The sequence below is a fragment of the Mustela putorius genome, unplaced genomic scaffold (genome assembly GCF_011764305.1).
Source record: "Mustela putorius furo isolate JIRA1106 unplaced genomic scaffold, ASM1176430v1.1 tig00003923_pilon_pilon_pilon, whole genome shotgun sequence".
In the NCBI taxonomy this organism is placed as follows: Eukaryota; Metazoa; Chordata; class Mammalia; order Carnivora; family Mustelidae; genus Mustela; species Mustela putorius.
The window spans coordinates 9,145,546-9,165,502 of record NW_025422068.1 but is presented as its reverse complement, the minus strand read 5'-3'; the positions used below and the strand labels follow the sequence as shown (position 1 = coordinate 9,165,502).

Sequence of the window (19,957 nt, the reverse complement as noted above, 5' to 3'; positions counted from 1 at the left end):
CTCAAATTTGAGAATGAACAGATCGCCTCAGAGGTATGTTTTAAATGCATATTACCAGATGTAGATTTAGTCATTCTGACCTGGGGCCCAGAGATCTTCATTTTTAATGATTCATATTTAGATAATATTGAAGAAAGACCACCCTTTGAAAACACTATTTTAAACTCTTTAGCCTGGCATGCAAGATTCGCATGATCTGTTCCCTGCTTATTTATTTGCCTCTGTTTGTTCCCCTATATGGAATATTGGTCTTGCTCTAATTGTTTACATACTGTTTTCTGGGCGATACATAGACAACCCATCTCCCAGAACACTGTTGTGATCTGTTAATGTGAGATGGTACTAATGCCATTCTTCTCCCCTGGCATTTCTTCCACTTTCTACTTTATCCAGATCTTGACTTCCCTTTAAGATGCAACTCTGCTTTTTTTATGAAGTCTTCTCTCGCCATTTTAAGCATTTTAAGTCCCATTCCACACCCCACCCCCATGATCCTAAGCACTCATGCAGCCTTTCAGCATTACCTGCATTGTCGAGTTTTGTTTTTATGTTAGTAATCTCAAATTGTTCATTTGTTGGCAAGGATTTTGCCTTATATATATTTTTTTATCTTCCACAGGACCTGTGTGGAAATAAAAACGAATGCCCGTAGCCTCATTAGTCTTGGCTATTTTGAAGGACCACAGTGAAATATTCACTGGACGTTCAGTGAATATTTTTAGAATTTAAATCAATCTATTCATCTTGTCCACTCTGTCCATACATAGCCTTTATAATTCTGTAGACTTTACATGATCTCTAAAGCGTGGTTGTTACAGGTTGAAGAGGTCCCTCATCTTTCTAGTTTATCCTCATGGCTTTATTTCACCTCATGTTTGTCAGTCTGTAGTTTGTTTATGGATTACTGCAGCTCTAGTTTTATGTACTATTTCAGCTAAACATTATTAGTTTTTTTAAAGAGCATTAGTTTTTTCTGATAGGCTTTGGACTTATATGGAAGGGATGCCTTACAGAATTAAAAAGGATGCCCTTAATAGTGAGGTAATTTCTAGCCTGATGTATTGTAGATTTCTCGTTGACAGTTTGAGGCCAAGTGATCAGATCCCTGACCTAGACCCACATTTTTATTGTAATATTCGGAGTTGTTTCTCCAATGGTTAGAACTTAAGATTGAAACTGACAAAAGGGAGTAAAGGGGGTTCTGCATTTCCCTAGCCTGGATTTGATGCCAGCCCTGTTGAGTAGGAGTTTAGAGATGCTTTTCCTTTTATTTCTGCCTACACCAGCCCCCCTGGGAAAAAGAACAACAGCATATTCTGGGGAAAGAATGATGTTGGTGAGGGCAACTAGTCAACATCTGTCACTCCATTGCTTGTCAGGATTCTTTTAGCTGATTTGTCTGACTGGGCAGGTGTCCCCTCTCTCCCTCAGTGCTCCATGTGCATCCCTCTTGAAGCTTCGCACTCTGTTGAAGAGGACACCATCCCAGGTAGAGAGGGGGACGGGAAACTGGGCCAATTGAATCTATGTCCTTTTCTTTCCATCAGATCAAGGCTACTTAAGTGGGATCTGTTGACTTCCTGGGGTCTGTGACCTCTATGAAATTCCTTGCCGAGTTTTGTTTACACATTTGTGCATTTCTCAGGGGAGAGGGTCCGTAGCTTTCATCAGATTTTTAAAGGGATCTGTAGATTCAGAAGTTAAGCACCATGGCACTAGATGATAAGGTTTCCCATGTAGAATTTTTGAGTATTTGCAAGCAGGAATGACAGGAAATGAGAAACGCAAAGGGAAATACGGGTGGTGCGGGTGGGTGTTTTGTAATCCTAGGCAAGCAATTACAAGATCCTTTTCTCATTTGTGGGGAATATATTTTAATGTCTTTGGCACATGAGGCAACCTTCAAAAGCTGTGTTGTCTGTTTCTCTAAAAGGAAAAACAGAAAGCTAGGAATACGGAGAGGAGAGGAGATGGGATGGGTGATATGTGTAGTAAAATTGGCCCATGTAATAGTTAGAATGTGCTCTACAACCATGGCAAATCCTTTTCTTTCTAGGGATCTTAATTCAGTGATCTGTGAAATGAAAGGACTGGAATACATGTAAGATTCCTGCTAGCTCTAGTACACCTTTCATGAAAGAATTCTGTGTGTGCCAGAGATAACTAAAATTCACTTAATATTAAAAGAGAAAGGAATCCTGTTTTTGCCTGCCTCTGATTGTATGTGGCTCTGTGAGGAAAGCGAGTGAGCTTAGTTACAGATGCATATATCATAAGACTGATAAATTGCAGAAGAGCAGTTTTGTGAAGTTTTCTGTTTTAACTGTCTCCAAAAGGTAAAGGGACACTTAGTAAATCCTGAACATAACATAATTGACTCAAGCTTTGTTCCTTGATGTGAGGTGTTTGATAGCAGTGTATCTGATGGAGAATGTGAACCCACTTGTTGGTTAAAGCAAAATTATGTCTTAAGTTTGTGAGATAAGTATAAACTAATCCATCAATTTGAGGTTTTTTTTCTTTTACTGAGTTAGCTGTTTAACCAGGAATTATTGAATGTTCTGTTTGAGCTACACTGCTGCAGAATGAAGAGAATGATTTGAAATCCTTTACTGTGTTCGCAGTCATTATTTAGAAGCGAGGTCCTTGAATGAGAGAGATTATCGGGACCGGAGATACGTTGATGAATACAGAAATGACTACTGCGAAGGCTATGTACCTAGACATTATCATAGAGACGTTGAAAGCGGTTATCGAGTCCATTGCAGTAAATCTTCCGTCCGAAGCAGGAGAAGCAGTCCTAAAAGGAAGCGTAATAGACACTGTTCAAGTCATCAGTCACGTTCGGTATGATTGATTTTGTTTTTATTTGGGTGGATGTTTATTTGTGTGTAAAAAGCTCTTAAGAAGCCAGTAAGTTTGAAGAAGTTTATATATACATATAATATTATTTGGATATATTATAATTGTGTTTATATTATTTGAGTCCTTAAACATTCAGATTCTCATAGCTAATCTGTATTTATTAGGTAGCCTTCATTTGCCCACATTTACTCATTTTCTGTAGTCCAGATCATGAGTTCTTGATCTTAATATTAAAATTTTTTTTAGTTTTGTAATATAATTTTATGAAAAGATGAAGCACCCATCTTTTCTTTCATCTTAAGCTTTTTATTATTTATTTATTTATTTATTTATATTTTTTATTTCAAAAGAAGCCCTTTTCCTGAGAGTTGGAAACAAATATATAACATTGCACTGGCAGATACTTAACTGTTGTTACTCTCTAGGTAGGGAAGTCCCAGAGTACAGTGCGTCATTGTCCGTAGCTAGTTCCATTGAAATTCTGAAATGGGTGCTGAATGGAAAATGCATTAGCCAAAAGCATGCCTCTTTTTATACTCAGACATCTTCACCAGTTTAATCGTAAACTTTGAATAAATTGTTTTCTTCCCCAAGTTTTTTTCAGTAGAGGTTGCTTTGATTATTAGATTGAATGCTGAAATTAACTAGCTTTAATTTCCCCTTTTACTTTATGTATATTTTAAAATATTGCTAAACATTCCAACTAATCTTGACATTTTAAAACCTTTTCCTGACAACCTAGACATCTCAGTTCACAGCATATGCTATTGTAGCACAAGAGATTAGTAGATCATGACATTGCATTCTTTAAATTTCAGACTTCAATTAAATCAGTATTTTAAAGAGACAATTGTGTTGTTTTTTTCTATTGCCACTTTAAGTATCTTATCTGAAAATCTGTTCCTTGCCATGTTTTTCTTCTGTAACATAAACTGTGCCCTGTGAATTTCTGGGGACTGAATTTGAAATTGCTCCTGCCAACTGTTCGTGGCCTGGTGCTTATCTGAATGCCTGAATATCTCCCCGCTGAATGAATTGCGTATTCTGCCCTGAATTCACTCTGATATATTGATTGGCTGGACGATCTTGGTGCTGCCCACTTGCCGTTCCAGAAGAGCCACCGAAGGAAAAGATCCAGGAGTATAGAGGATGATGAGGAGGGTCACCTGATCTGTCAAAGTGGAGACGTTCTAAGAGCAAGATGTATAGAATATTTTTCAACACTTTTTTAACTTTGCAGACAGAATAATCTTTTTAAGAATAGTTTGTCAGCGGGGGGCTAAAGAACTCTTCATTGCTTTTTTGTTTTGTTTTTTGTGGGTTTGTTTGTTGTTTTGTATTTCTTCTTTTCTGTAGAATTTAAAATATTTCTACTCTAAAGTTCCAAAATAATCAATGGAATTTGAGATTAGAGCAAGAAAGATAGCTCTATCTAATTGTTTTTGTAGCAGCTGAAAATAAAATAATTTGAGTGCTGGAACCTTAGTTATGCTTTGATAGAGATCATTTGAAAATATTCCACACTTAAGTATTCATTGTTTGAATAACTAGATAATTTGATCTCAGGTACTTACTCATCTTTCTCCTCCCTTACTTTAGATGAAATCGTGGACACTTTGGGTGAAGGGGCCTTTGGCAAAGTCGTAGAGTGTATTGATCATGGCATGTAAGTTGTTTTTTTCTTTTTTGCACATTCTGATATTTCTTGGGAAACATCCCTTATTTAGATGAAATGGTATTTTAAGTATTAGCCACGTGTTTTCCTGGGTGGTGTAAATACCCAGAATTTCTTGAACTGTGTCTGGGTTATTTACCAAGAATGTGGATTTTGGTCAAGAATGCTGACAAATGGCACCTAGCTGGCTCGTTTGGTGGAGTGTGCGACTCTTGATTCCCAGGTTGTGAGTTTGAGCTCCAGGGCAGGTGTAAAGATTACTTAAAAGTAAACAAAAGCCTGACTAATTCTGTGGATGGTGTTTGTTGAAATTAAAGTGGGTCTTCAAGTAAAGGGGTTTCCTAGACCTTAGGCCTTGACCCTTACGTGAGATTTAGAGTGCTTTGCTTTAGTTTTGAATAGCAGAGACAATAAAGCTTTTCTAATCTCAGTGGGAAACATGTATTCCCCATCTGAAAATCACACAGTGGAAGAAATGGCCTAGCAAAAAGCAGTCTACCCTGGAGTGTCATTAAAGATTGGAAGGGAACATCTTCTGTTTAAAAGGTTTTGGAACCTTCTAGGGGCTCCTGGGTGGCTCTGTTGGTTAAGTGTCTGCCTTTGGCTCAGGTTCATGATCTCCAGGTCCTGGGATCGAGCCCCCATTAGGGAGGCTTAGTGGGGCATCTGCTTGTCCCTCTGCCCCTCCTCCTGCTCATGCTCATAAGCGAGTTTGTTCTCCCCCTCTCAAATAAATGATATCTTAAAAATAAAAGGTTTTGGAACCTTCCAGCTTTTGGGGGAGTGATTCGTAATTACAACTAGAAAAGTCTGCTATTAAGTACTAGATATTACTAGAAGAATTTCATTTTATCACAGTTGTGCTTTATATCATGCAGATTTTGTACATTGTTTCTTCAGACTTCATGAAATAAAAGCTTCTATGGCAAAAAAACAAAAACACAGGGTGCCTGTGTGGTTCAGTGGGTTATGCCTCTGCCTTTGGCTCATTATCTCAGGGTCCTGGGATTGAGCCCCACATTGGGCTCTGCTCAGCAGGGAGCCTGCTTCCTCCTCTCTCTCTGCCTGCTGCTTTGCCTACTTGTGATTTCTCTCTATCAAATAAATAAATAAAAATCTTAAACAAAACAAAAACAGAACAAAAACCTTTATTCCCAAATCTGCATATTAGAGTTAGGTGTTTTGTTTTTTTAAGATTTTATTTACTTGTTTGACGAGATATATAGAGAGAACACAAATAGAGTGGCATGAAGAGGGAGAAGTAGGCTTTCCGATGAGCAGGGAGCCCCATGTAGGACTTGATCCCATAATCCTGGGATCATGACCCAAGCTGAAGGCAGATACTTAACCGACTGAGCCACGCAGGCACCCCTTGAGTTAGCTTCTTAACTATGAAGAAATTCTGTTATTGAAAGGCTGCAGAATAAAGGCCAGATTCTTTAATATGAAACCCTTTGTGATTTGGCCCTCTGTGTCTTGTTTTAATGTTTTCCTCCAGATCTCTGTTCTGTAGTTTGCAAACTTTTTATAAGTGAACCTTTTTAAAACCAGTTCAACTGCACATCTCTAAAATGACATCTAAAATTTTTCATCATAAAGTAGTTTTGGGGGGCGCCTGGGTGGCTCAGTGGGTTAAGCCTCTGCCTTCAGCTCAGGTCATGATCTCAGGGTCCTGGGATCAAGCCCCACATAGGGCTCTCTGCTCAGCGGGGAGCCTGCTTCCCCCTCTCTGCCTGCTGCTCTGCCTATTTGTGATCTCTCTCTCTCTCTGTGAAATAAATAAAATCTTTTAAAAAAATAAATAAAAATAAAGTAGTTGGGAAGGAGGTGATTTTTACCTTATTTAAACATTAATATATTTTGAAACTTTTTTATTTAAATATATTTGAGGGAATCTAAATACTTTAGCAACTTGATATATCTAATGTTAGCCATGAATCAGTTCTTCTTGAATGCTTAAACATGTTTTATTCTTGAAGTTATTTTCATTCCATTTTCCATAAAGTATATTAAGTATCTTTTATTATCACCCTGTCTTTTCTGCAACAAAAATGTGAATGTAAAGGGAAATTTTGAAATACTTTCAGACCTCTAGAAAAGTTTCTCTAGAACAGAAAAAATCCTAAATATCCTTCGTCCAGATTTTCCATGGGTTAACGTTTTACATTTTCTTTCTCATTCTCTGTATATACACGTGTCATATTTTCAAATTTTGCTTAGATAATCTACAGATCTTACTCAGACTTCACCAGTGCCCTATCATTGTTCTTTAAAATTTCTTGAGGGGTGTCTGGATGGCTCAGTGGGTTAAAGCCTTTGCCTTTGGCTCAGGTCATGATCCCAGAGTCCTGGGATCGAGCCTCGCATCGGGCTCCCTGCTCAGCAGGGAGCCTGCTTCCTTCTCTTTCTCTGTGTGCCTCTCTGCCTACTTGTGATCTCTGTCAAATAATAATAAATCTTTTAAAAAAATAAACTAAAATTTCTTGAGATTCCAAATTGTATTTGAGATACTCCAATTAATGGTATTCAATTGATTAAGTAGAAATCTTTGCAAATTTTGATACTTATTTGACCTAAATACAAAAGTTAATTGGAAATGTGTCTTGTATTGGGTTAGTTTGGGCTTAAAAAAAAGGAGTACATGGGGCGTCTGGGTGGCTCAGTGGTTGAGTGGCTGCCTTTGGCTGAGATCATGGGGATCAAGCCCTGCATTGGACTCCCTGCTGAGCGTGAAGCCTGCTTCTCCCTCTCCCCCTGCTAATGTTCCGCTCTCACTGTGTGTGTCTCTCTCATACCAGTAAATAAAATCTTTAAAAAAAGGAATATATGTAGTCATAAACACACTTCCAAGTGCTTAACTTAAGATGTTTCCTTTTTCAGGGCTCCTGGGTGGCTCAGTGGTTTAAAGCTTCATCTGACTTGAGCTCGGGTAATGATCCCAGGGTCCTGGGATTGAGCCCCACATTGGGTTCCCTGCTCAGAAGGGAGAGTCTGCCCCCCCCCACCTCTGCCTACTTGTGATCTTTCTCTCTCTTTCTCTCTCTACCAAATAATAAATAAATAAATAATAGCTTTTTAAAAAGGTGTTTCCTTTTTTAAAAGATGACATGTAATCTGTAAGTTGAAAGTATACAAGTGTTCATTGTAATTACTGAGGTAGTTTTAGCTAACAGCTTTATTAATTTTTCATTCCCAGAGCTAATAAGCACTGAGAAAACTTGGGTCATACATAGATGATACTAGAAAGAGTTTTGTCATAGAAGTCTCATAGCAACTCTTTGAAGTCTTGAGATACATGCAAAGTGTCATAGGGAGATTATCATGAAAATAAGTTTTTAATGATTTATCAGGGCACAGTTTCACTGGGGCTTTTTGAAAACAGTGAATTGGAAACCACCAGACTTAGAAAAAAGGTTTGCTGTCCAGCCACTAGAAAGCTCAAGGTTGGTTGGTTGGTGGTTGGTTTGTTCATTTTACAGTCTAGGGCACATATATTTTCTTTTTTTCTTTTAAGGTTAATTTGTTTGTTTTGAGGGAGACTGAGGGAAGGGACAGAAGGAAAGCGAGAATCTCAAGCAGATTCTGCGGTGTTGCTCACCTAGCAAGACTTGAGGCTGGACTCATGACCCTGAGATCATGACCTGAGCCGAAATCCAGAGTTGGCTGCTGAATGGGCTGTGCCACCTAGGCGCCCCCTACGGCACATATCTTAATATACTAATGGGGGGATATGAAGTTTTTTTTTTCTTGTGTAAAGTGGAAGGACCAGAGTTTTAAGAAAAAGAAAAAAAAAGGCTTGAGTGCTATTTCATCTTCAGGAAGATCAAATTTAGAAAAGAAGACAAAGGGAATTTGAAGAAACCCGTTTCCTCAAGAAATGGCTTGATACGTTTTATTTATTTATTTATTTATTTATTTTTTAAAAAGATTTTATTTATGTATTTGACAGACAGAGATCGCAAGTGGGCAGAGAGAGGGAGGAGGAAGCAGGCTTCCCACCAAGCAGAGAGCCCCATGCAGGGCTCGATCCCAAGACCCTGAGATCATGACCCGAGCCGAAGGCAGAGGCTTTAACCCACTGAGCCACCCAGGCGCCCCACTTGATACATTTTAGAAAGTATTACAGATACCCTGATCTAAAGCTTGTGCCCCACACTAGCTGTTTCTCTTCACTTGAGTCTGTGAATTTAGTAAATATTTTCCTGGCTTCATGACTTACTGATGGTCTGTCCTTTGTTTGAACGTGTTCACTTTTCCTCCCAAATCTTAAAGACTGTGAGCTATTTTTCAGGGCTCAGTCACGTGTCAGCTTCTTCTCTGAATAAGTTTGAGCCTCCCTTAGCCCCCTAATTGTTAGGCTTGCCCATCTCTTTGCTGTGTAGTAGCTCCTAGGAAGTACTTCTGACCTTGTAAGTTGTTCATGTGTCTGTTTTTTCCATTTGACTGAGGAGCATAGGGACAAGCCTTGTCTTTGTCACTAACAACCTGTGCGCCTTCTGGCATAGGTTGGGTCTGAGCATACGCTTTTAGCAGTAGCATGTTCTATTTGAGGTTTTATTTTTATCTTTTTTTTTTTTTTAACTTTTGTATGAAGTCTAGGTAAATGTAAAATTCTGAAAACATTAAAATTTTTGAGTATTAAGGAATTAATTGCTTTATAGAAATTGTGTTTTGTCAGGTTGTTTTGAAAGGATGTTATGTGGAATTGGATATAAGATGTCCTAAAAGACTTCTAGAATAATAACAGAGTAATTGATACTCAGTAAGACTATGCTTTAGAGGACACATGTCTTCATCCTGCTCCTATACATAAATGGTTTTCATCTTAATTTTGTTTTTAAGGGATGGCATGCATGTAGCAGTGAAAATTGTAAAAAATGTAGGTCGATACCGTGAAGCAGCTCGTTCAGAAATCCAAGTATTGGAGCATTTAAATAGTACTGATCCCAATAGTGTCTTGTAAGTATAAACTTAAACTGTGATCTGTCCTGTTGCCTAAAATAACCAGAATTCTGTGAACTGACTTGTTTTTATTTTGATCTGTTTTAGCCGATGTGTCCAGATGCTAGAATGGTTTGATCATCATGGTCATGTTTGTATTGTGTTTGAACTACTGGGGCTTAGTACCTATGATTTCATTAAAGAAAATAGCTTTCTACCATTTCAAATTGACCACATCAGGCAGATGGCATATCAGATCTGCCAGTCTATAAATTGTAAGTATACTTGATAAATTTTAAACACCAGAAAATTAAGTTTTCACTGTATAAGCAACATGTCAAAATATTGTTACTAAAAATACACATTATAGGGCGCCTGGGTGGTTCAGTGGGTTAAAGCCGCTGCCTTCGGCTCAGGTCATGGTCTCAGGGTCCTGGGATCGAGTCCCGCATCGGGCTCTCTGCTCAGCAGGGAGCCTGCTTCTCTCTCTCTCTCTGCCTGCCTCTCCATCTACTTGTGATCTCTCTCTGTCAAATAAATAAATAAAATCTTTAAAAAAAAAATTAAAAATTAAAAAATTAAAAAAAAATAAAAATACACATTATAGGTAAAGATGAAATTCCTATATCACTATTAATCTTAAGTGTCCCCCAATACAGATGAAATACATAAGTGAAACTAAAAATGTCTTTTTGTTCTCTTGTAGTTTTGCATCATAATAAGTTAACCCATACAGATCTGAAGCCTGAAAATATTTTATTTGTGAAGTCTGACTATGTAGTCAAATATAATTCTAAAATGGTAAGTTACAGTTTTATTTTAATTTTGGTGGTGGTTTTTAAACTTAATTTGTTTTGGTGATCTTGGATAAGGAATTTTATTTTCACTTCTGAGGCTGGTTATATCTTGATATTTAACCAAAAAAGGATAATCTTTCTTTACCTTTCTCATGGAGTTATGTTGAAAATCAAAAAGATAATTCATGTGCATGTCTTTTGAAGTGCTGTAAAGTATTTCGTGTCTTTAATGATCTTCATGTTGACTCAACTGTATTTTTCTAGAAACGTGATGAACGCACATTGAAAAATACGGATATCAAAGTTGTTGACTTTGGAAGTGCAACGTATGATGATGAACATCATAGTACTTTGGTATCTACACGGCATTACAGAGCTCCAGAGGTCATTCTGGGTCAGTGGACACCACCCTTCCTGATACTATAATTAAGAGATTTTTTTTTCCTCCACATCTTTTGTTAGGGGACAGATAGAGGGATGGGTGTGATTTTCTTAGTGTACAGAAAATAGATTATGTGTCCTAAGAAAAACTGTCTGGACATGACTACAAATACTTTTTTTGAATGGGAAAAATGTGATACCATCTGTAAAGACATTCCAGGTGGTTGGTTTTTGTTGTTGTTTTTAATTTTTACTTTTTTAATTATGTTTGTGTGCATGCTCGCTCCATGCCCAGCATGGAGCGCAGAGCAGGTCTTGAACTCACATCCCTGAGATCAAGCAAGACCTGAGCTGAAATCAAGAATTGGACGCTTAACTGAGCCACCCAGGTGCCCCCCAAGTGATTTTTTTTTTTTTTAAGATTTATTTATTTATTTATTTATTTGACAGACAGAGATCACAAGTAGGCAAAAAGGCAGGCAGAGAGAGAGGGAGAAGCAGGCTTCCCGCTCAGCAGAGGGCCCGATGCAGGGCTCGATGCCAGGACCTTGAGATCATGACCTGAGCCAAAGGTAGAGGCTTTAACCCACTGAGCCACCCAGGTGCCCCCCAAGTGATTATTTTTTAAGCAAGTTAACCACACAAGATCATAAAAGGGCATGTTCTAGTGACAAGGTATGTCACGGCAGTGTGAAGTAAAGGGGGTACCAATTTTCATGGTACAATAGCATGGTGCTGTAGAAATGCTAAAGGTCTGGTTTGCAGACATGTAGGTAAAGGGCAGGTGGAGGTCAAGAAGAAGAGGGTCCCATCTAAGAGGAGCAGTTTGATAATCCTTGATTTGAGAAAGATTAAAGAAGAAAATTACTTTAAGGTACCAAGTTTTGAAAGAAGAGGGACTTCAGTAAGGGAGTGCATATCTTGCACCGCGAAATGTCAGAGACCAGGTCTTGTTAATAGAGTGGAGAAGTGTCAGAGAGGAGGTTGGGGGTTCAGATGGGATCCCCCATCTGAAGTTCAGATCAGGTGCTCTTGAGACATGGTTACATGGAATAGGCTTGTTAGCAAAAAGGTCCAACTGAGGTTGGATAGAACATTTTTGCAGAGTCCGTTTGTTCTTTTTACCTTTTTTTTGTGCAACAGGAGTTGGTAGTTCAGAATAAGAGTAGGAATATAAACTAACTCCACTTGGAGTAGAGGATTGCTAAAGACATAAGGAAATTGAGAATATTATGCAGTGCTGGCCAGTAGAACTTTCCATGTTTCTGTATTTGCAGTATCCAGTTTGGTAACTCTTCACCACATGTGGACTACTGCATACTTGGAGTGTAGGTGGTGTGACTGAGACACTGTATTTTAAATTTTATATTAGTTTAAATGTTAGCTGTAAATAGCCTCATGTTAGCTGGTGGCTTCCGTGTTGGACAGCACAGGTCTTCAACTGGTCTTTGAAATGGATGATAATAGGATTTCTGCTTAGATGGTCTGCAGGCATCTATTATGTTGCAGTAGTTTAGAAAGTGTATTCATGGTTGAGGACTAAAGGCTTCAGTGAGGGCAAAAGAAGTATGGGAAGAGTCTATGGACAGAGAGCTATTTTCAGATCTTGAAAGGATACGACTTCCTATGTTGTCAATTTTAAGATGCAGATTACCCCCCACACACACACAATACAAAGTAACTGGCATTTTTTTTGTTATTAGTACATAAAATAGTTGTGTGTCTTTCTGTTAACGGCCTCCTAGATTGGGTAAAATACAGTAATTCTTAAGAATGACCATAACACAGTTCCAAGTTTGGCCATACTAGATAGCAGCTATAAATCCGGAATTGGGGTTATTGCCCTTGAGGAAAAGAAGTCAGCAGATTGGGCAATTAGAAGGGCCTTTTGTGTTTCTGGATTACTGATCCCGAGGATTGAGGCAGAATTAGGTTGAAGAGGAAGATGAAATCAGGGGCTGCCATTGAGGAGGGCAGTTGGTCACCTGCCTTGCGCATTGGTAGTAAATGGATGAGGCTGAGAGAGGTAGGTAGATGTGAATGGTGGGAAATCCCAAAGAGTCCGAGTGCTGACTTCCCAGAGAATGGGATGGTTTAGAACTGTGTGTGGCAGAAGGTTATGGTCATCTGGGAACAAAGCTGCTTTGGAAGATGGGAGTGGCTAGAGAAGAAAACCTTCATTTTAGGTCTAAGATCTATCATTTGCAGATTTTTTGTGTGTGTCACTGTAGGTAGAACCCATTTGTTACCCATTTGTTCGGATAGTAGGCATTGTGAGCATTAACAAAAATGACTAAATCAAGAAATAAGTAAATAAAATGACTAAATCATAGTCAAGTTTTTAATGTGCTTTTTGTTACTGAAAGTAATTGGGCTGTCTTTTACAGTAGGTTTTATTTATACATTATTATTTTATTAAATGCTTGATCTTTAAAAGTTGAAAACATCCATATGGTTTACTTTTTTTCTCCTTTCCAATTAAGTAGGCTTTAAGAAGACTAGGTATTTTATTCTTTCCTGAATGGTACTGCCATTGAGAATCATGAAAGAGAAAGTATACGTGAAATCATGTACCGATAGCCTAAAAAGCACATATATAAGTAGAATAAGTAGATCCTGTGAACTATAAATGGCTCTATAATTCTGCTTATAGTGAAACTGCTTACGATACCATTACAATCCTAATTTATGTAAAATTGCGGTATTTTTTTAATGCAAGAGATAAACTCTGCCTTTAAGCTGATAATAATAAATGGTTAGTAATTACATTTTGAGGATGATTGTCAACCTGTATTTGCTGTACAAATGTAAATTTTCCTGGAGCAACCATGAACTGGGTATAACCGTGCTTCCCATTGCATGCAGTTCAAAGATGATGGAGTATTTGTACAAATCGATAGTTACATGTGGAAAATATTTGCTAGCCCTTTTCTTATTTTACATAAAATGCCCCCAGCCCTAGATTAAAGCACTGACTTGTAAGGATGTGGAGAATTATGAGAACATACTGAGTAACATTTTATATAAAACTGAAAAAGTAAACCCTAAGTTTACTGTCCTATTCTCCCAAATGGGCTAGGTGAAAAGGGCCCCCATGCAGGGAAGGCTGTAGGGTATTGGCAATTAAAAACTGTTGCATATACAAGTGTTGCGTTTTGGGGGGCACCTGAGTGCTCCATTAGTTGAGTGTCTGCCTTCGGCTCAGGTCGTGATCCTGGAGTCCTGGGATCCAGCTCCGCGTCAGGCTCCCTGCTCAGCGGGGAGTCTGCAGCTGCTTCTACTTGTGTGTGTGTGTGTGTGTGTGTGTGTGTGTGCGCGCGCGCGCTCGCGCGCGCGCTCTCTCTCTCTGTCTCTGTCTGTCAGATTAATTAAAAACAAAACAAGTATGTGTTTTTGTTTTTACAGCTTTAGGTTGGTCCCAGCCTTGTGATGTTTGGAGCATAGGTTGCATTCTTATTGAATATTACCTTGGTTTCACAGTCTTTCAGGTATGTATTTAATAAATAGCATTTCATAATTCTCAGTGTTAAAGGCATATGAAAATTTAGGCCTCCATATTAACAAGTTGCTGTAATGTTCTTCTTAAGGTTAAAATTTACATATGGAAAATGGTCATTCTTCTCTAAAACCAGAATTGGGGGAACTACTCTTAGTGAATGGTCATAGTGCATTTTGCATGTGATTGGAGTTCATATTGTCTTGTGTTTCCATTTTTTTATTGAGTCCCTGCATACGTTTGTATTAGTTTATTGTGGCCAGCTTTAATTCCATTCTGGTTATGTTAACTGTCAGCACGACCATGAGCAAGTCACTTAGTCCTTTTTATAAAGTGATTCAGGAAGAATAAATTGTATTTGAGATGTTTGTATTAAGCATCTGTGACCCCCTAGGCACATTTCAAGCCGCTTAGGTGTATAAAGATGAAAAGAACATCTCTGTCCTCAAGGAAGTTGTGCAAAAGATAGACGTGGGAGAGCTTACAGTACAGTGTGGTGTATTTGCTCTCGTGGGACAATGTGGAAAGTGTAGTGGGAACCCAGGAAAGATGGACAGTTCGATTCCTCTGAAAAGGCATCACTGAGGAGGTGTGGTGAGTTTAAACCAGCGCTAGAAGGAAGATGAGGGCTTTGTCAGAAAACCAGAGAATGTGGAGGTCGGCTTAGGAAGAGGAAGCTGGACCCTTAAATGAGTGGAGGCATAAAAGAACGTACTCTGGTTGGGGAATTATAAACAGTGCTGTCAGAATCTTGCATAGTGGGAAAATGATGCAAGGACTGACTAATGGACCTGTTTGGATAGAAAGGTACTTATTTTTAGAAGTTAGTGTTATCCAGAATGTAGACTAATCCAAAGTGAAAATGATTTTGTGAGTTTGTCATTCTGGCATTTATTTGGAGATCATTCCTCCAGGTTTTTTGTTTGTTTTTCGTACTAAAATGTCCCTTTTAAGGAATAATGATAATAGTTGTTGGCAGTTTTTTGTTTTGTTTTGTTTTTTAATTAAAATCATTACTTGGCAAAACGAAGCAGGAAACCTTATTTAAGTCCCTGCTTTCTATTGTCATAATTCTTCTTACATCTGAAATTTAACGGTCTCCTAGAAGCTTTAAGTTGTATACGCATTGACGACGTTTCAGTAGGGTTGTAGTGTGACCGAAGTGTTGTGATCTGTTTTGGAAGTGATGGGGGTGCCGGTTGGGCACACTCTGCTTCCTGTTGAGGATGACTTGAAGGGTGAAGGGGAAGTGTGAGGAGTTCAGAGTCACTTGGGTGGTGGCTGTGGTAGATCGTGTGTCTCAGGCTTGTGGGGCCTGTCACCAGCCTTCTCCTGTTGCTAATCCCCAGCAATCCTGTTAAAAGTACTCTGAGTGGGGCACCTGAGTGGCTCAGTGGGTTAAGCCTCAGGTCATGATCCCAGGGTCCTGGGATCGAGCCCCACATCGGGCTCTCTGCTCTACAGGGAGCCTGCTTCTTCCTCTCTCTCTGCCTGCCTCTCTGCCTACTTGTGATCTCTGTCAAATAAATAAAGAAAAAATCTTAAAAAAAAAAAAAAGTACTCTGAGTTTATAGACAAGTTTGAGATCTAGAACCATGGTGACGAGTGAGTTCTTGGAGGTGTGGTGTATCTGGTTTGTGGCGGTAAGGTGAGGGTCAGAAATAGTTGAGCGGATGGTTTGCCACCTTCATTCTGATACCTATAAAAGTTGCTTCCCATGATTTGTGAGTGTAAATCACTCTGAGGTCTTAAGTGCAGATCATTAACACTTGAGGAGACTTGTTTTCTGTTTTAAGTTCCACGCTCCAAAATAGTCTTAAACTAAGGAATTCTTTTTTAAATGTGGAGCTAGCTTTTTGCCACATCTGAGAATGAAGACTGTTCTGAGCAATCACTCTAAAGGGATGCACTAGTACTGCAAAGAGCCCCAGGGGCAATGGTGAGGAAATGCCCTTAACTGTAGCCAGTTCTTTCCTGTCTGTAGTTCTTTATAGAACATGAGCAAGGGTGTTAGGGACACTGGGCTTCCGTTACAAGATGAGGTCTGTGTGTGCTCATTTCCCCAACAGTGTGTTCAGGAGCATGGTTTTCTTGTTGAATATGACCCTTCTTGGGTGAAAATACACCAGAAGGGTTGGGATGCGGCGAGGTGTTGAGGGTTCAGTATCAAGCCAAGAAAGATGAGTTAATTCTAGAAGGAAATGACCCTGAACTTGTATCAAATGAGCTGCTTTGATTCAGCAAGCCACAACAGTTAAAAACAAGGTATCAGAAAATATGGGCTGGTGTCTAGGATTTTGAAAAAGGAACAGTTCGCTGCAGGCTGGTGATTAAGATCTAATAAAGATAAATGTGTGGAGCTAGTATTACCTGCTCCTGTCATGGATTTGGGACTCCACGTGGTGGAGGTGGGGTGCTAGGAACAGTAGTTGATAGATTTTAAAAAGCATTACCCACAGCCTCTGCTCTTCAGACTGAGAGTTGGCAAATGATACCCTTGCCTGATGCCTGCTTTAAAAAAAAGAATATGTGACAGAGACCATTTGTGGCCAAGTAGGCCTAAAATACTTAATGTTTGGACCTTCACAAAAGTTTGCTGCCCTCTCATCAGAGAGTTCACCATCTCAGCTGTAAGTGTGCAGGTGTCTCTCCTTCAGCCAGAGCTCTGCTCCTGTATGACTTAATAATATGAGTTTTGACTTAGGTCCATAATTCACCTTTCCTCATTTACAAGCTAGTATCTCAGCTTCTTGGACACGCACATTCCCATATATGGAGCTCAGGATTGTTGTGAGAATTACTGGCCCTGGATTTTTATTGCCTGAAAAGAGTAGATGTTAACATGTTGCTTTTCACTGGTGAGTGGAGGCCAGTTTGGGGTCAGCAGCTGAGTAAGTGAGGAGACCAGTTTTCTGATACTCTTTCCTAGTCGTTTTTCAGCAAATAGTGCATGAATTGAAAAAGTAAGGAAAACGTTCAGTTTCACATTAAATTCCATGTCTTCTGCTATCCAGAACCTTAATGTTGGGTATCAGAAAGACTTCGGTTTTACTGGTTTCCACAGAGAATACGGCTCATTGAGTTTTGTTCCATCTTTGAAGTAGAGTGTAATATCAGCCGTGCAGCTGTCTAATCTAGCCCTTTGTGTCAGTGCTGTTTTCTTGTATTTTCCTTTATTGTGCATGTAGCACAAGAGAAAGTGCTAAATTTGTTTTTCTTACGTGTTTTAGACTCATGATAGTAAAGAGCACCTCGCAATGATGGAACGAATACTAGGACCCATACCAACACACATGATTCAGAAAACAAGGTATGTGTATTGCCCTGTATTCAGACTATAGAGAACTCAACTTTGGTGTCAGTGCTTATCCCAAGGACTTCAGATTTGGATTCTTTTCCCCCAGGCAGTCAAATTTTTTAAAAGTAATGCAGTATTTACCTTGTGATCTAGTAAACAGAGGTGGTGGTTTTTACATTCAGGTTAACCTTTGCATAAATGTTTTCCTAACTTGATAAAAACATAATACAGAGAGTAGTAAAAAGAGCTTGATCTTGGAGTCCTCTCGATCTATTTGTATTCCGGACTACTGCTAGCTAGGTGTCTGCCTTTGGACAAGATGCTAGAATGGTTTGCAAACAGAACTTCGCCACTGCTTCCCAGATCTAGTGAAATCTGAACTCCTAGAGGACTGGATCCGGAGGCCAACACTGGTCTATGTATGGTACTTATGAGCCACTTAGGTGGGCTGCTGAAACCCCTGAGGGTGTGAGAGTGAGGAAGATGCACCATGAAGTATCTGATCCGTAACTGCTGAGATTTGAAAAAATTGTATGCATGTGTATGTGTGTCTATAGAGCCGTCCATGCTCCCATCTGTTCCAGTGGGGGCAGGGTAAACATGTGGCTCTTCAGTTGTTTTTACTGACCCAGACTTTTTCTTATAGAAAACGCAAGTACTTCCACCATAACCAGCTGGACTGGGATGAACACAGTTCCGCTGGCCGATATGTTAGGAGACGCTGCAAACCATTAAAGGTAAAAGAGCAAAGATACAAGGTGGTTTAAAAAAAATGTTTTTAAAAACTATTTTTAAATCTCTTTCTTAAACAGACATTTTCCCCCCCCAGGAATTTATGCTCTGTCATGATGAAGAACATGAGAAACTATTTGACCTGGTACGAAGAATGTTAGAATACGACCCAGTGAAACGAATCACCTTGGATGAAGCCTTGCAGCATCCTTTCTTTGACTTATTAAACAAGAAATGAAATGGAAATCAGTGGTCTTACTATATACTTCTCTAGAAGAGATTACTTAAGACTGTGTCAGTCAACTCTAAACATTCTAATATTTTTGTAAACATTAAATTATTTTGTACAGTTAAGTGTAAATACTGTATGTTTTGTATCAATAGTATAATTACCTTGTTAAGCAAGTATGGTCTTGATAATGAATGAACTATAAAAGTTAAAATTAATTTTCCTTTTTGAAATTACCATTTTTAAAAATCTTTGGAATATTCTTTGTGTCCAGTGATAAATGTGATTGATCTTGTCTTTTGTACATGGAGGTCAACTCTTTGAAGTGATTTTTTTGAGTAAAAGGCAATCTTGACTACTTTATTCTTAATGAATATTCTTTATATACCTCAAATTCAAAACTTTTTGTAATTTTTTTTTCTGTAATTGTTGAACAAGTAATAAGTATTAACTCCCAGTAGGCAGGTATTGGAAACCAAAACCCATAGGAAAATGTTTACTCTTGGAATTTCATTAAATTTTAAAAGAATTGTGTTCTGTCTTCAGTGGGTGATGTCAGTGATGATAAATAGCGCTCATCAAAAGGCCTCCAGTTGGTCCATCGTGACAGGTTGTTTGATAAAACCACATACACTCTTCATTTAGCATTCAAGTCTAACTGGCAGGTCACAAACAAATAGGAATTCTGATGCCTGAGGATTTAATTTTTAATTCCACGTGGAGGAATTTTGAAATTATGGAACATCAGTTTCCATATCACATGAAGTAATAAGTAAATATTTGAGCCTCAGCTTATGATAGTTAAGGTCATGAAGCAGTTTAGATTTCTGTTACATCTCTAATGGAGCAGAACAACGATTTGCTTGGAAAACACCTGGGAAGAAACCTCTGCTGAATATTCCAGACCATAATTGGCTAACACAAGAAACATTTTGTCTGCCTATAGGAATTTTTTCTTAGTTACCTGTCTTCACAGTAGAAACTACATGGTAAGTGTTACTTAATTTAGTAAGAACTACTGCCGGGTAGAAATACTTTTTGTTGTAAAAACCATAACTGATTATTCAGATACAGGGGGGTTTTTTTGTCAAAAATACTGCCATTTTTGTAAGTGCATTATACAAAGATTTGAGTTGTTTGGCTTACATTTTAAACATAGAACACATGGGATTTTCTTGTGTGACAAACAGTGAAACCAGGCTGGGTTCTCTGTTATTCACAGGAGGCATTTGCCAATATAACAAGGCTCCTGTTCTTTTTGTTTTTCTTTTTGTTTTTAATTTTATCTAGTTGGCAGGACTAGCAGGCAGAGGGAGAGGGAGAAGCAGGCTCCTTGCTAAGTGAGGACCCCCAGTATGGGGCTCAATACCAAGACCCTGGGATCATGACCTGAGTCGAAGGCAGTGGCTTAACCAACTGAGCCACCCAGGTGCCCCAAGTCTCCTGTTCTTGAACTTGACTGGGAATTTAAGAAAGATGAAATTCTGCCTCAGAAGCACAGCATAAATTAATCGCAGGTCTCTGATGCAGTCCACATACAGTA

General features: G+C 38.8%; 1 protein-coding gene across 7 annotated transcripts in view; it reads left to right on the top strand.

The window, feature by feature from the left end:
- CLK4 (CDC like kinase 4) overlaps positions 1-18,948 on the top strand; it is a 29,313-nt gene extending 10,365 nt beyond the window's left edge. For 3 of the 7 annotated variants that reach the window (XM_004759029.3, XM_004759030.3, XM_045069254.1), the window contains exons 3-13: positions 2,625-2,847; positions 3,978-4,068; positions 4,465-4,531; positions 9,383-9,499; positions 9,590-9,756; positions 10,188-10,282; positions 10,543-10,672; positions 14,065-14,147; positions 17,386-17,465; positions 18,100-18,190; positions 18,283-18,948. In XM_004759029.3, the coding sequence (XP_004759086.1) occupies positions 2,625-2,847; positions 3,978-4,068; positions 4,465-4,531; positions 9,383-9,499; positions 9,590-9,756; positions 10,188-10,282; positions 10,543-10,672; positions 14,065-14,147; positions 17,386-17,465; positions 18,100-18,190; positions 18,283-18,423 (1,285 nt within the window). In that variant the 3' untranslated portion in view covers positions 18,424-18,948. Of the gene's footprint in view, positions 1-1,431; positions 1,490-2,056; positions 2,102-2,624; positions 2,848-3,977; positions 4,069-4,464; positions 4,532-9,382; positions 9,500-9,589; positions 9,757-10,187; positions 10,283-10,542; positions 10,673-14,064; positions 14,148-17,385; positions 17,466-18,099; positions 18,191-18,282 lie in introns of those variants that run through there. The other 4 variants (XM_045069257.1, XM_045069258.1, XM_045069255.1 and 1 more) reach the window with 3 other exon arrangements.
- Positions 18,949-19,957: the final 1,009 nt, after the last annotated feature.